Source organism: Lactuca sativa, chromosome 2 (genome assembly GCF_002870075.4).
Source record: "Lactuca sativa cultivar Salinas chromosome 2, Lsat_Salinas_v11, whole genome shotgun sequence".
NCBI lineage: Eukaryota > Viridiplantae > Streptophyta > Magnoliopsida > Asterales > Asteraceae > Lactuca > Lactuca sativa.
In genome coordinates this window covers 222,271,815-222,283,737 of record NC_056624.2, presented here as the reverse complement: position 1 = coordinate 222,283,737, position 11,923 = coordinate 222,271,815, and the positions used below count along the sequence as shown (strand labels likewise).

Below are 11,923 nucleotides of genomic sequence, written 5' to 3'. Positions count from 1 at the left end.
GGGATTTTAATTTTCTTAAAATAAATTTTCAAAAAATTCTAATGGGTTTTATATATGTAAGGTTATCATTCTATTAATTTGATAATAAATTCTCATAAATGCTCTAAACGATTTGATTTCTTTCATAATTGCTCCAAAAGATTACATTTTGTTATGTAAAAATGTTATTTTATAAAATATTTAATGTTTATATATTCATATTAAATTTTTATTTTTAATAAACTGATGTAATACACGGGTTTCACACCTAGTAGGTTATAAAAACAAAAACCCGAAATGAACAGGTTCGGTTCGGTTTTACCCAAAAATCGACTCATGTTCAACATAGAACCACTTAAATGACGATACAATCTTTTTTTTCTTTATATTTTTATTATCATATGTATTTTGTGATTTTGTTATGCTTTCGTACTTATGCAAATGAAAAAGCACGTACATTATTCAAAAAGTAATGAAAACCTAATTGGCCCGCCCCATGTAGGCGTTCTTTTATACTACGATGTATTTTGTGATTTTGTTATGCTTTATGTGGTTATTGCCCATTAAAGCCCAATTTATGAATAGGCTTTGAATTTGATGTTTTAAATTTAGTTAAAATTAAAAAAATATAGAGTTTAGTTCCTCTTAATGTAATCAATGATCTTACAAAAATACTATTTGAATTCATTATTAGGTGTGTGATTCGTGTTTTATACGGGTTGATTTAAAAAAAGATTAAACATTAAATGATAAATAGAAAATATTTTTTAATATACAACTTTAAAATAAAAAATGAGAAATGTATTTATTGCAATTTAATATATATATATATATATATATATATATATATATAAATTTAATTTTAAAATTGAAACAATCCAAAAATTGACAAGTAGATAATATTTATTTCAAAAATACCATAAATTAACAAGTGTCAAAACTAATGAAAGATTGACATGTAGAAAAAAAAATTAATTTATTAAGGAGGATTTGTGAATTTTGCAAAAATTAATATACTATAAAAGTGAACTCATATAAAAATACATTTGAAGATGAATGAACTAAAATTTTCATATAGCCGTGTATGTTTTGAAGTGCGATCATTTGATTACTTTTATATCAATATCATAAAACAAAACAAATATTAAAGTAAAAATAAGTCGGTACCATTTTTTAGTAAGTTCAAAATAATTAAGTTCGACTGATATTGAGCTAAAAATATATGAACAAAGGGCTTTTATTAGAAATTATACAATAAGCCATAAAATTACTTTCTTTTATACTAATGCATTAATACAAATTGGGTAACCATGTAACATTACTGAAAGTTGTTCCAAACCTTGTTAAACTTGCAACCCTAATGGAATTGCTTCCAATGTTTTACATTCCATCTCTAGACTTTCATCTTTTGCTTCTACATTTGACTCCCTTTTATAAACATATTTCTTTGATGCCCACAAGAAAGCTCCCAAATTTAATACTGAAATGAACAAAAGGAAACCATAGTAATAATCCAAATGGGAATCATTTAAGTTTTTCCCGATCCAACTCTTCATTCCATCCCTACTTGTTACCTTATCCACCATTGTCACCAAGAAGCTGTTCAAGAAGTTGCCAACGCCAATTCCACTCGTGAAAAATGTGGTCCCGAGGCTTTGCATGTCTTCAGGAGATTGGTCGTAGAAGAATTCTAGCAATCCAATCGCATTAAACACATCAGCGACCCCTAGCAGAACGTATTGAGGCATTAACCAGAAAATACTCATGGGGATTACTTCTTTAGGATCTAGAATGTGATTGGACTCAATAGATTTCATTCTTTTGACTTCAACTAGATAAGCAATTGCTATGGCTAGAATTTGAATTGTGAATCCAATACCAAGCCTTTGAAGCATGGTAATTCCCCTAGGGTTTTTGGTTCTTTTGCGCATTAAAGGTACAAAGTATCGATCATACATTGGCACAGATATTAACATAGAAAGTGTAACAAAGCTTCCTAGCGATGCTGCTGGTAACTGGAAATTTGATCCAAGATGTCGATCCAAAGTGGTGCCTTGTTTCACAAACAAGGTGTTGATTTGTGCCCAAATAGTGCTAGGAATCAAGGTTACAAGCCATACCATGATCATCCCCAATACAAGCTTAGCTCCTTCCACTTGAGTAATGGTGCATGGTGGCCACCTTGAATTGACATGGCCATCTTCTTTAAGTGCACCTTTGTCCAAGAACCTATAATTTCATTTCATGTTACGCGTTATCAACCATCACCATATCCAAATCATCGTATTTAAATTCTAACCAAATCAAACTTCATCGACCTTATGAGTTTTGGATGGAAAAAGTGTTTTATTAAAAAAAAAAAAAGCATTATTGTATTCTTCATTAATGAATCAATATCCCATGTTGGTTTAATATTTTTGCATGTATGCATATTTAATATGTTACGTGGGCCCACAAAACTTAAATTAAATAACATTGGCCAACTTTTATAACCGGTTTCTATGGGCCATTTAATGAATCTTTAATTAAGTTCAGCAACAGTTGTAACTTGTGACAAACTAGAATGAGTCGTCCCCAATCCCCACCTCATTTAATGTTCATGAATTTCAATTTGAGATTTATTGTAGTATATAATACCGTGTGATAATTTTTACTAAACATAACAAATTTAATAAAAACGTTTTTATGAACATACACGTGCGTACACGCAGGATGAAAGGACATCTTACATTTAAAATGAAATGTTGACAAATCTATGTATCGGATAAAAGAATTCCATTTCTGCCCTCTTGTTTGACTTTATATTAAATTTATTTTATGATATAAAGTGATATCATATATGGTGTTGAATACGAGTGTCCATCATGCCTAGCTTTCGTCGAGTGTGTCTCTTTAAAAGGGCTATGGTCCAATCAACAAGTTGGACAAAGACACCTCGTTTTGCATAAAAGTTCGTTGCTAAAAGGTCGGCTTTTCGTGATCCTAATTAGTTAACAGTATTTCATACATGTATAGTCATACTCACAATAATACTAGCCAGATAATAAAAGTTTTCTCCAGACTTCCGATTATTAAAAATATAAAAAAAAAAAAAAGTGTCAATTGTTATAAAACAAAGATTTGAACACATAACTTAATTGCTAGTATAGGCCTATAATTAAGTATTTAGATGTTAATTGTAGTCCATCATTTCTTTGCTCTTTTAGAAAGACAATGAATAGTAAAACAATTAGGTACCTGAAAATTGGAGTGTGATAAACTTGACGTTTCCCACTATTGACATAATGTTGCAAATCAAACTCATGGAGCTCTGACAAATCACGTGGTGGTTCGCGGTGGCGATTGGCAAATGCCGCCCTAACAACACGGAAAATTTCTCCGGCTGGACTCTTGGTCCTTCTAACTTTATGCCTGTACATAGGGGTGCCAATGTAGAAGATAACAAGTGACACAATGAGACCAATGGTTGGGATGCCATAACCAAGACCCCAACCCAAGTTTTCTTGAATGTAAACTAGACCAAGGGTGGCGATAAGTGCACCCGTAAAACTACTAAACATCCACCAGTTGAAAAACGATACTTTTAGTCTCTTTTCACTAGGGTCAAAATCGTCAAATTGATCAGCACCAAAAGTTGAGATATTGGGTTTCGTGCCACCTACATCAATGTTGGATCCAAGATTTTTAATCAGGTATGTACTATGGTCGTAAAAACATAATTCTAAAAGGTATAACGTACAAGAACAAATTGTTTTTTTTTAACTTTAACATTATAAAAATTATGAAAAGAAAGTTTGAAGTTAGTGCATATCTACCTGCACCTATGGCTATGATGTATAAAGATGAATAGAAAAATGCAATTTGAGAAGTGGTGGCTTTATTGCATACTCCATTTCTGCATGTTGGCTTTAAGAATTTGATCGAAACTGCCAATGTCAATAGCACCATCCCCTAAAATGACAAATTTTTAACCGCTAAAAGTTAAAACATATAATATTATATAAAGTTTAATGATTATATCATATCGAACAATTGTTACCACCCTAAAAGACCAATGGTGGGAACCATAACTAAGATCGAAGCTTTTGTCGTTATCGATAGATTTATGGTAATTAACTTGATAATATTTGAATTATATAAGTATAATGAATTGACAAGTGATGGAAATTATTGGACTTAATTAACTATAGTTGGTCAAAAGAAAGATAAGCCAATAGTTTTTTTTTTCTTTATATTCATTCAAAGAAAACGCATGGACAAAAACACACATCCAAAAGCAATCTTTGCATCAAAATTATAACCTCATAAAAAAACTACTTTTTGTTGAAAAAAAAAAAAAAAAAAAAAACAACTTACGTACCAATACATAGATGAGAGACGACAAGGTGAAAGTCCAGAAACGACCCAAATAAGAATCAGCAATGTATGCACCAAAGATGGGAGTCATCCAAACCGCACCTGACCAATTATTAACATTTCTAACAGATGAAACAGTGTCTTCATGCAATTGTGTCGTCAAATACACCACAAGATTTGACGCCACCCCATAAAATGCCATTCTTTCAAACGCTTCATACCCTTTTGAAAGAAAAAAAAAAACCATAAAAAAGATAGTCTTGTAGTTGTTGTATGGTTTGAACTTTGAAGAATCTTGAAATGAAAAAATGAAATCAAGAAAAGGGTGTGGTGAATTACCAACTAAAAAGGCACAAGCTTTCCATTTGCCGGTTTTGGAAGAGAGCACGGGTTGCCTGCGAAGATCGACTGTGCCATCTTGTGTGTATCCTTTTTCTTCCATATTTTGTTAAAAATGAGAGAAAACGAGAGGCTAAGTGATGCTATAAATAGACCTTTGTGTTTGCTTACTAATAGTTTTTTTTAATAGATTTTTTGAAGTGTTGGGAATCGAGGGTAGCGTATTCATGATTCTTATTTGTGTATATTACAATAATGGTCCCTATAGTTCAAGGTAACCTCTACAATAGGTCTTTAACTTTTTTTTAACTCAAATCGTCTTTATTATATGTTTTTGTTGCAAGTTTGGAACTCGAATCGTCCTTAAAAAGAATTTATTGCACCTGTATATTTTTTCATTAATTTCTTATTTATTATTTATTTATTCTTTTGAAAAAGGTTTAATCCCCACGTCACCCTACAACCTAAGTATTGTACTAAACCTTTTTATCATTTCTTTATCCATGGATTAGTGAAAGAAGCATTTCCTCTCTTGTCCATGCCTCTGCTAGTCTGCTTGCTTGCTAGAAAACTCAACAGTTGTCGACAAACCTCCATTTCCTTCCTTAAAAAGTACTTTGCAAGAAAAACTCTTACCTTAAAAAGTTTGTTCACTCTTATCATGCTTAATTTCTTGTGTTAGGGAGAGAATGAGGGGTGGTCGTAATGGGTTTTGGATCAAAGATTAGGTAAGAGGAGAGAGAATATGTTTTGTAAATGGTGGTGGTGTTGGTTTACCAACGGAGGAGAGGTTGGCATGGTCAACAAGTGCAAGAGGGGGATAGATGATGAAGATGTAGGTGTGGTGAGGTGGGGGTGGGGAAAGGCATTTATTATTTAACAAAAATATATTTACCTAAAGGGTAAATTAGTCATTTCAAGTTTAATGAGACCAAATTCACAATGGTCAAAATGAGAGGGACGAAACTTGCAACTTTGAAACTCGTCGGATGGTGTCTAAAGAAATCAGCAAACCAGAGGGACCATTTTTATAATTTTCTCTTTTATTTATTCCAATCAACTAAATAAATCTGAATGAAATTTTAGATATACCCTTTTTAAACTAAGTACGACACATAATTTGATTATTTTTCTTATGTTTAATATGGTATTTTAAGAAACCCAAACCTAACTATAAGATTCTAAAAAGCCAAGACCCTAGGAGGAAGGTGTCACAGTCAAAGGACCACTAGTGAGTAAATGCACAACAATGACCATGTGACATGGCAAGAACCTTTTAGGCCTACAACCAAATATAAATGCTACATGATCCAACATCGTCTATTTTAATTTTGTAAACTAGCAAAAGCATATTACCCATGAACCAGGGTGTTATTTTCTTTTATGTTATTGGACAAAACAATTTCAAAAAATAATCATTTAAATGATTAATGCATTATGCATAGTACAACTCACCATCTTATGTTATCAATTCGGAGTACAACATTTGACTGTCTACACTTCATGATCCAATAACAGGTTGCACTTACTCCAAAACTATTCATCTTTTTATCACTTTTTCTCCTTATTACTCGGTTCACACAATTTTATATATGAAAAAATAGATATATATAAAAAATGATTATAAGAATATAAAATATAAATATATGATTGATAGGTCTTTTTATTCGAATACAATTATTTGTACTTCCCATGTGAACGGGTAAATATGAATTTGCTTGAAGGTAATGATGGCCCCCCAATCAACGAAAGATCCCAAATAAAGCTCAAAAATGTTGTTGGGTCATGGCTAATGGGTGCCCCACACCCGACCCTCTCTACTTATGGTCCGAAAAGAATACCCATGTATGTAGCATAGATTCCGAATCACATACATGATTTTGGCACATCGCCATTTTACATTTATTGCCTTATATTACAATTTTTTTTTTTTATTTTTGAAGAATTTCTTACCAATAATCCACCTTCACTAGAAATCACCTATCCTAGTCCTACTTCTTACCTACAAATCTATCTTTGTACTATTAAAACTTGTTATTCTAGTGTAATAATGTTAAAAAGGATTCAAAATTAATTTTTTTAAACTATATGAGTGTATTTTCTTATCTTATGGGTATTAGGGATTGCTTAATTAAATTGTGTTTATTAGCTTCTTGCGTTTGGTCTTGCTAATGAACATTTTTTTATAATTTGATAATGATAAAATAACAAGTACATATTGATTTAAATAAACATTTTACCTCAAATATGTTTTAATAATTATTTATCCCGATACACGTTATCCAATTGAAATAAAAGAAGACCAAAACCGTTTCACATCAATGTAGGATTGATAACATCCACAAAAGTTCAACTCATTCAAACTAAATAATGAAGACAAAAAGGCATCCCCCAAAGATTATGAGATGAAGGATATGGAGATTTCCATTGTTGGAGGGCAACTGTATCATCAATTAGAATGAAAATGAAACCTAGGAAAATCCAAACTCAAAACTATGTCCATAAATGAGGCATCTTTGGTGACCTTTCGACATGACCTTACCCATAACCAAAAAGATCAACATCTAATTCCTTATCGCTTTTGAATTCACTACAATACCAAAGTGCCCAAACTACCCTACAATCCATTTCATTTTCATTGAACAACTTCTATCTTCTATGCACTCAATTAAAAGGTGTAGACAACTTGACACCAGCCAAAGAAAGGTATAACCCACTAAACCAAAGTGAAAACATATCAACAAACTATTCAAGAAGAAACATGTCAGAGAAAGATATGGCTTTGGTTTTTTTTCCCACTTATTATAGAATATAATATATATTGTGAAATATAAAACAGTGACTAGTATAAGAGTTCAATCCAACAAGAAACTCAATCCACATTGAAATTTGAAACTCCCACAAAAAATATAACACTCCAGACTTGTAATTTCCATGTCATATCACACTATAAAATGTTGTTTATACACTTTGATCTACAATTGATCCACCTAGAATATGCAAAAGACATTGAAATACATGAGGTGGCCCCACCTACATATATTCTTTAGGATGATACTTCATCCGCTTCTTCTTCTTCGACTTGTAGTTCATACTCATCAATCTCTTTAAAGTAAGCTCTTTGTTGGTCAATAAAATCTTGTGGCAATACAAATTTTTTGGAACTTTTCTTTGATGAGTGGCTCCTTTTCTGCAGAACAATGACCATTAAGATCACTTCGTTTCCAAGAAACAACAAGATGTTATAATTAATCTAGTCGATGCAATTCCATAAACAATATACATGCTTCTTATAGAAAAAGGTCAAACAAACAAACCTTGTTATTCGGAAAATGAACTTTTGTTGACTTAGATTCTAATGAATCTTCCGCTCCATTAACTTCATACCTACCAAAAGTCAAAGAAGCAGAGATATTTTCACTGATATTGTAAGGATTTTTATTTTCCGAGGGGTGTTTACAATTAGAGAACTGAAAATGGATAACACCCAACATCAAAATTGGAATTAGAAAAGAAAAAGTAAGTTTTGATTAAACTTCATTTGTATATGTGCCAGAGAGAAACACCTGTTGCTTCTACTCCTCAATAGACGCATAGAACTATTTCCTTCATCCTTCTTCTTCAGGGCACCATAATTGATAGGTGTAGCTACCATTTTTTCTTCATATTTCTTTGAAAGATCAGTAAGACTAGAACCCAGAACTGCTTTCTTTTTATTGTTAAACTTCACCCCAGATAGCGGCTCCATGTTAATGGTGTTTTCCATTAGTGGGTATCTAGGTTGCATAGGAATACCCTTCATGTTATTTATTGTTCTTTCAAGATGAATCGGATAAACAGGTACAGCAGCAGCCTTCGTCTTGCTTCTAGTTTTCATCAATGTTTGGCTTCCGGTATAAGCTAGATGCTTCCCATCACCAACCGAATCATCTATGCAATAGAAATACAAATTACCTAAATATCATAGTAATCTATGGAACCTTTTGAAGAAACAATCACGATTCACTGTTTCCTTTACGTAATCACATATAACAGTTGAAAGCAAACACAGTCGCATGGTATATTGATTATTCACTATACAAATAATAACTGATTGTAAACTACAATGATGAAAATTAAGCTGAACACCCGTTAAACATTAGTTTCGGAACACAGAAATTAAGCAAGTTAAGCATTGGGAAAATCCCGATCATGGTATCGTCATATAATTCCAAGCACATGAACCAAAATGGGGAAGTAATTCATTATAATTTTAACTTTGAACATATAAATACAGATATGCAGGTGATAAATTGTGCACTGTAAAAGTAATTCAGAAACAGAGTGGGTAATTCAGATTGCAATAGGAGAAGAAAACACTATACAAAGTACTATATGAACAAACAATGAAGCAGGTTCAATAAAAAAAAATCCAGATGCAGAAGAACAACATTTCGATTAATACATACACCGGCGTTTTTGTGTGTGTGGGAGATTGAGAGTAACAGGACTCGGAGTCCGAGGAGTCGGAAGAGGATGTTGGTCCCTCGGAGCGGCGAATTGCTGCTGCACGAGACTATGGATTTGGGTGGAGCAGGTTCTGGAAAGGGACATGGCGGGATCGGTGGACGTTATGGGATTCTTCGCTTGGGATGATGAAGTAGAAATAGAATGCCGGTGGGGTTTAGGGATGAGGTTAGTGAGATCGTAAAAGGGTTTCCTCAGAATTGATGATCCCCCTCCGACTCGTTGTTGTCGTTGTTGCTTCTCTGGTTCAGCTTCCGCCATCGCTTCCTAACTCTGTTTCACTAGAAGGGCCTATTGTTTTCCACACAAAAAAATCAGTCGAGAGTAGATTGCTAGAGAATCCATTTTTAAAGTCGTCAATGGCGGGAAACTGGAAATCAGAGGTGTGAAATCTGAAATCTGGGTTCGGTTAGGTTGGTGAAAAAGCTCAAGGAAGGCCAATTGCGAGATTTTGGATTTGCCATTGAAGCAACACACGTTATTGTTGAGATGCAAAAACCGTTTCGTTTGAGCGAATATGGTTTAAACGGTTTTTTCGTGAAAGAAAAAAAGAAATAGTATTTCAATTTCTTTCCAATTACTGTAAAACAAATATATTAATATCTACAAATTTATGGTATGTCAAAAATGAGATGTTTAGTTCAAAAAGTTTTAAAATTGTATCACTGTCAGGGTTTGTTGTGTCTAATCCAAAATTATTGAAAACATTTAAAATGACAAATTTGACATTTAAAGTTAGTTTTTTTTTACAACAATTAAAAAAGAAAATCTCTCTCTCTCTCGTTTACGGACTAAGACTCCATAGACCTACTATAATCTAGACCAGTTGATTTCTTGTTAAGGGTTAGTGTGGAAATATTCAGATCCAGCTCTACGAATCTTTTGTTTGTAAAGCTCTTAAAGATCTATCGAAGGAAATAACGTTTTGTTATATTTTAGTTGGTATCAGAGTCTTACATGAATCTTTGTGTTCTCCTTTGTTGATTTTGTATTTGATTCTTATGGATTAGTCGGTATTACATCTGATTTCGTCGTCGATCTGATCAGATTCTTATCAGAGTTGTAATAATTTTTTTTCGCATTTGATTTGTTCTTTTGGTGAGGTCTCTATCAAGATATAGTTGTTCTCAAATCAGATCCGAGTAATATTTGGTGTACCTCGGTTTTTCTATACCAGATCCTTGTAGATCCATTAGATGGTTGTTTAGATCCGATGATCCAGTTTTTTTTATCAGCTCTTCGAAAAACGGGCTCCTCCTCCCTCAATAGATCTGTTACCACCAGATCACACTCCACCACCACTGCTTTTGTTTTTCCTTATTTCTTCGAGCAGTTAAACCACCGACGATGCCTTCCCGGTTCATCCAATGCCAGTCGCCCCTCCTTCTGCTCTTATTCGTCCTTCTTCTCAGATTAGCCAAGAAGTCAGATCCCATCCCACACGGCGACTTCAACCTCTCATCTCCTTAACAAACAACCATTGTTGGAGAATCTTGGAGTTGTAGGTCAAATTCAAGCAGGGGGAAATTGATGGAGTTATCTTCTATGATGGGTGCTGGGAAATTGTTGTTGGACAAATTAAGGATCAACATTCTTGAAGAAGACAAAGAAAAAAAGATGGAGAAGAATTTGTGAGGTTTTCGAAGGATTGAAGATCAGTGTTTTTGGAGGTTTTGTTGAGAGAGAGAGCCGGACCCTTTTTTAATTATTAAAATAAATAAATAATTATTAGATTTTAACAAAAAATGAAGGAAAATAGAAAAATTAATACCCCAAGGGTATTATAGTCATTTCAGTTTACCGAGGGATCAAATTCCCAACAAAACTAGCTCAAAAGGATCACGAAACCAAAAAAATCGATGTTTGAACTAAACATCAGAAAAAGTGCATACCATAGGGACATTTTTGCAGTTTGTCAAAAAACAATGAAAATGGCAAAATAATCATTCTAACTCATTTAAACTCTTCCAATGACCAAAACTACAACAAAATTCTTATTTTGGATCATTGGTGCAACTACAAAACTTTTTGGACCAAACATCCAATTTTTGACATACCACATGGACCAAACTTACAACTTTGTTTATTATATTTGATATTCTTTCATTTAATTCTATTTTGTTAATGAACAAGATATTCCATTTTGAGTGACTTTATCAAACCAATTCGTAGTAATAAAAAGAAAACCATGTTACAACCAATGTTAGGTTAAGACTGGTCGGTATGGAGTCGTTATCAACCATTTTTGTCTACGTGGATCGGCGGCAACGACGTTGTAATGCGGCTACACCCCCAGCCGTTAAGGGTCGTTATGGGTCATCCATGGTGGTGGTAACGAATGGCAACATGCTCAACTCAAAGGAAAGGCCAAATGACCGTTCAGAACGGTCACAAAAAAACCCTACCTATTTACTCAACATATAAATACACACATATACTCTTTTTTTTATCTACACAATTCTTCTCTTTCTCTCATTTTATACAAAAATCAACCACATTTTCTTTCAACCAAGCTATAAAGCAAAACTCGAACACCCCTCCAACCACAATTACATCCACTTCCATGGGGTTTGCATCATATGAGAGCTATATGAACCTACTCAACACTCAAAACTCAGCACAAATACCATTTCAATGAAAATTTTCTCATCCCACCTCACCCTAATGCAATTTCATGCGTCACCCTACATGCGGGAGGCAGACAACCACACAACCACCACCCACACAACCAACTCAAGAAACG

At 33.3% G+C, this 11,923-nt stretch overlaps 2 protein-coding genes across 5 annotated transcripts; both read right to left on the bottom strand.

The window, feature by feature from the left end:
- Nucleotides 1–1,186: 1,186 nt before the first annotated feature.
- On the bottom strand, nt 1,187–4,838 carry LOC111884001 (protein NRT1/ PTR FAMILY 5.1). Its single transcript, XM_023880329.3, has 5 exons — nt 4,675–4,838; nt 4,340–4,557; nt 3,795–3,930; nt 3,217–3,637; nt 1,187–2,208 (listed from the first exon to the last, which is right to left on the bottom strand). The coding sequence occupies exons 1-5, from the start codon at nt 4,775–4,777 to the stop codon at nt 1,323–1,325; spliced, it is 1,764 nt and encodes a 587-aa protein (XP_023736097.1). The 5' UTR covers nt 4,778–4,838; the 3' UTR covers nt 1,187–1,322.
- Nucleotides 4,839–7,528: 2,690 nt separating this feature from the next.
- Nucleotides 7,529–10,894, bottom strand: LOC111884015 (uncharacterized). 4 transcript variants are annotated; one of them, XM_023880345.3, is made up of 5 exons: nt 10,138–10,892; nt 9,123–9,471; nt 8,241–8,604; nt 7,992–8,061; nt 7,529–7,864 (listed from the first exon to the last, which is right to left on the bottom strand). In XM_023880345.3, exons 2-5 carry the CDS (start codon nt 9,439–9,441, stop codon nt 7,721–7,723), a joined length of 897 nt encoding a protein of 298 aa, XP_023736113.1. In that variant the 5' UTR covers nt 9,442–9,471; nt 10,138–10,892; the 3' UTR covers nt 7,529–7,720. The 4 variants fall into 4 exon arrangements, with proteins under 4 accessions (XP_023736113.1, XP_042755528.1, XP_042755527.1 ...); XM_042899594.2 differs by having other exon boundaries at nt 10,339–10,892; XM_042899593.2 differs by having other exon boundaries at nt 9,123–10,893.
- Between the last annotated feature and the right edge of the window lie 1,029 nt (nt 10,895–11,923).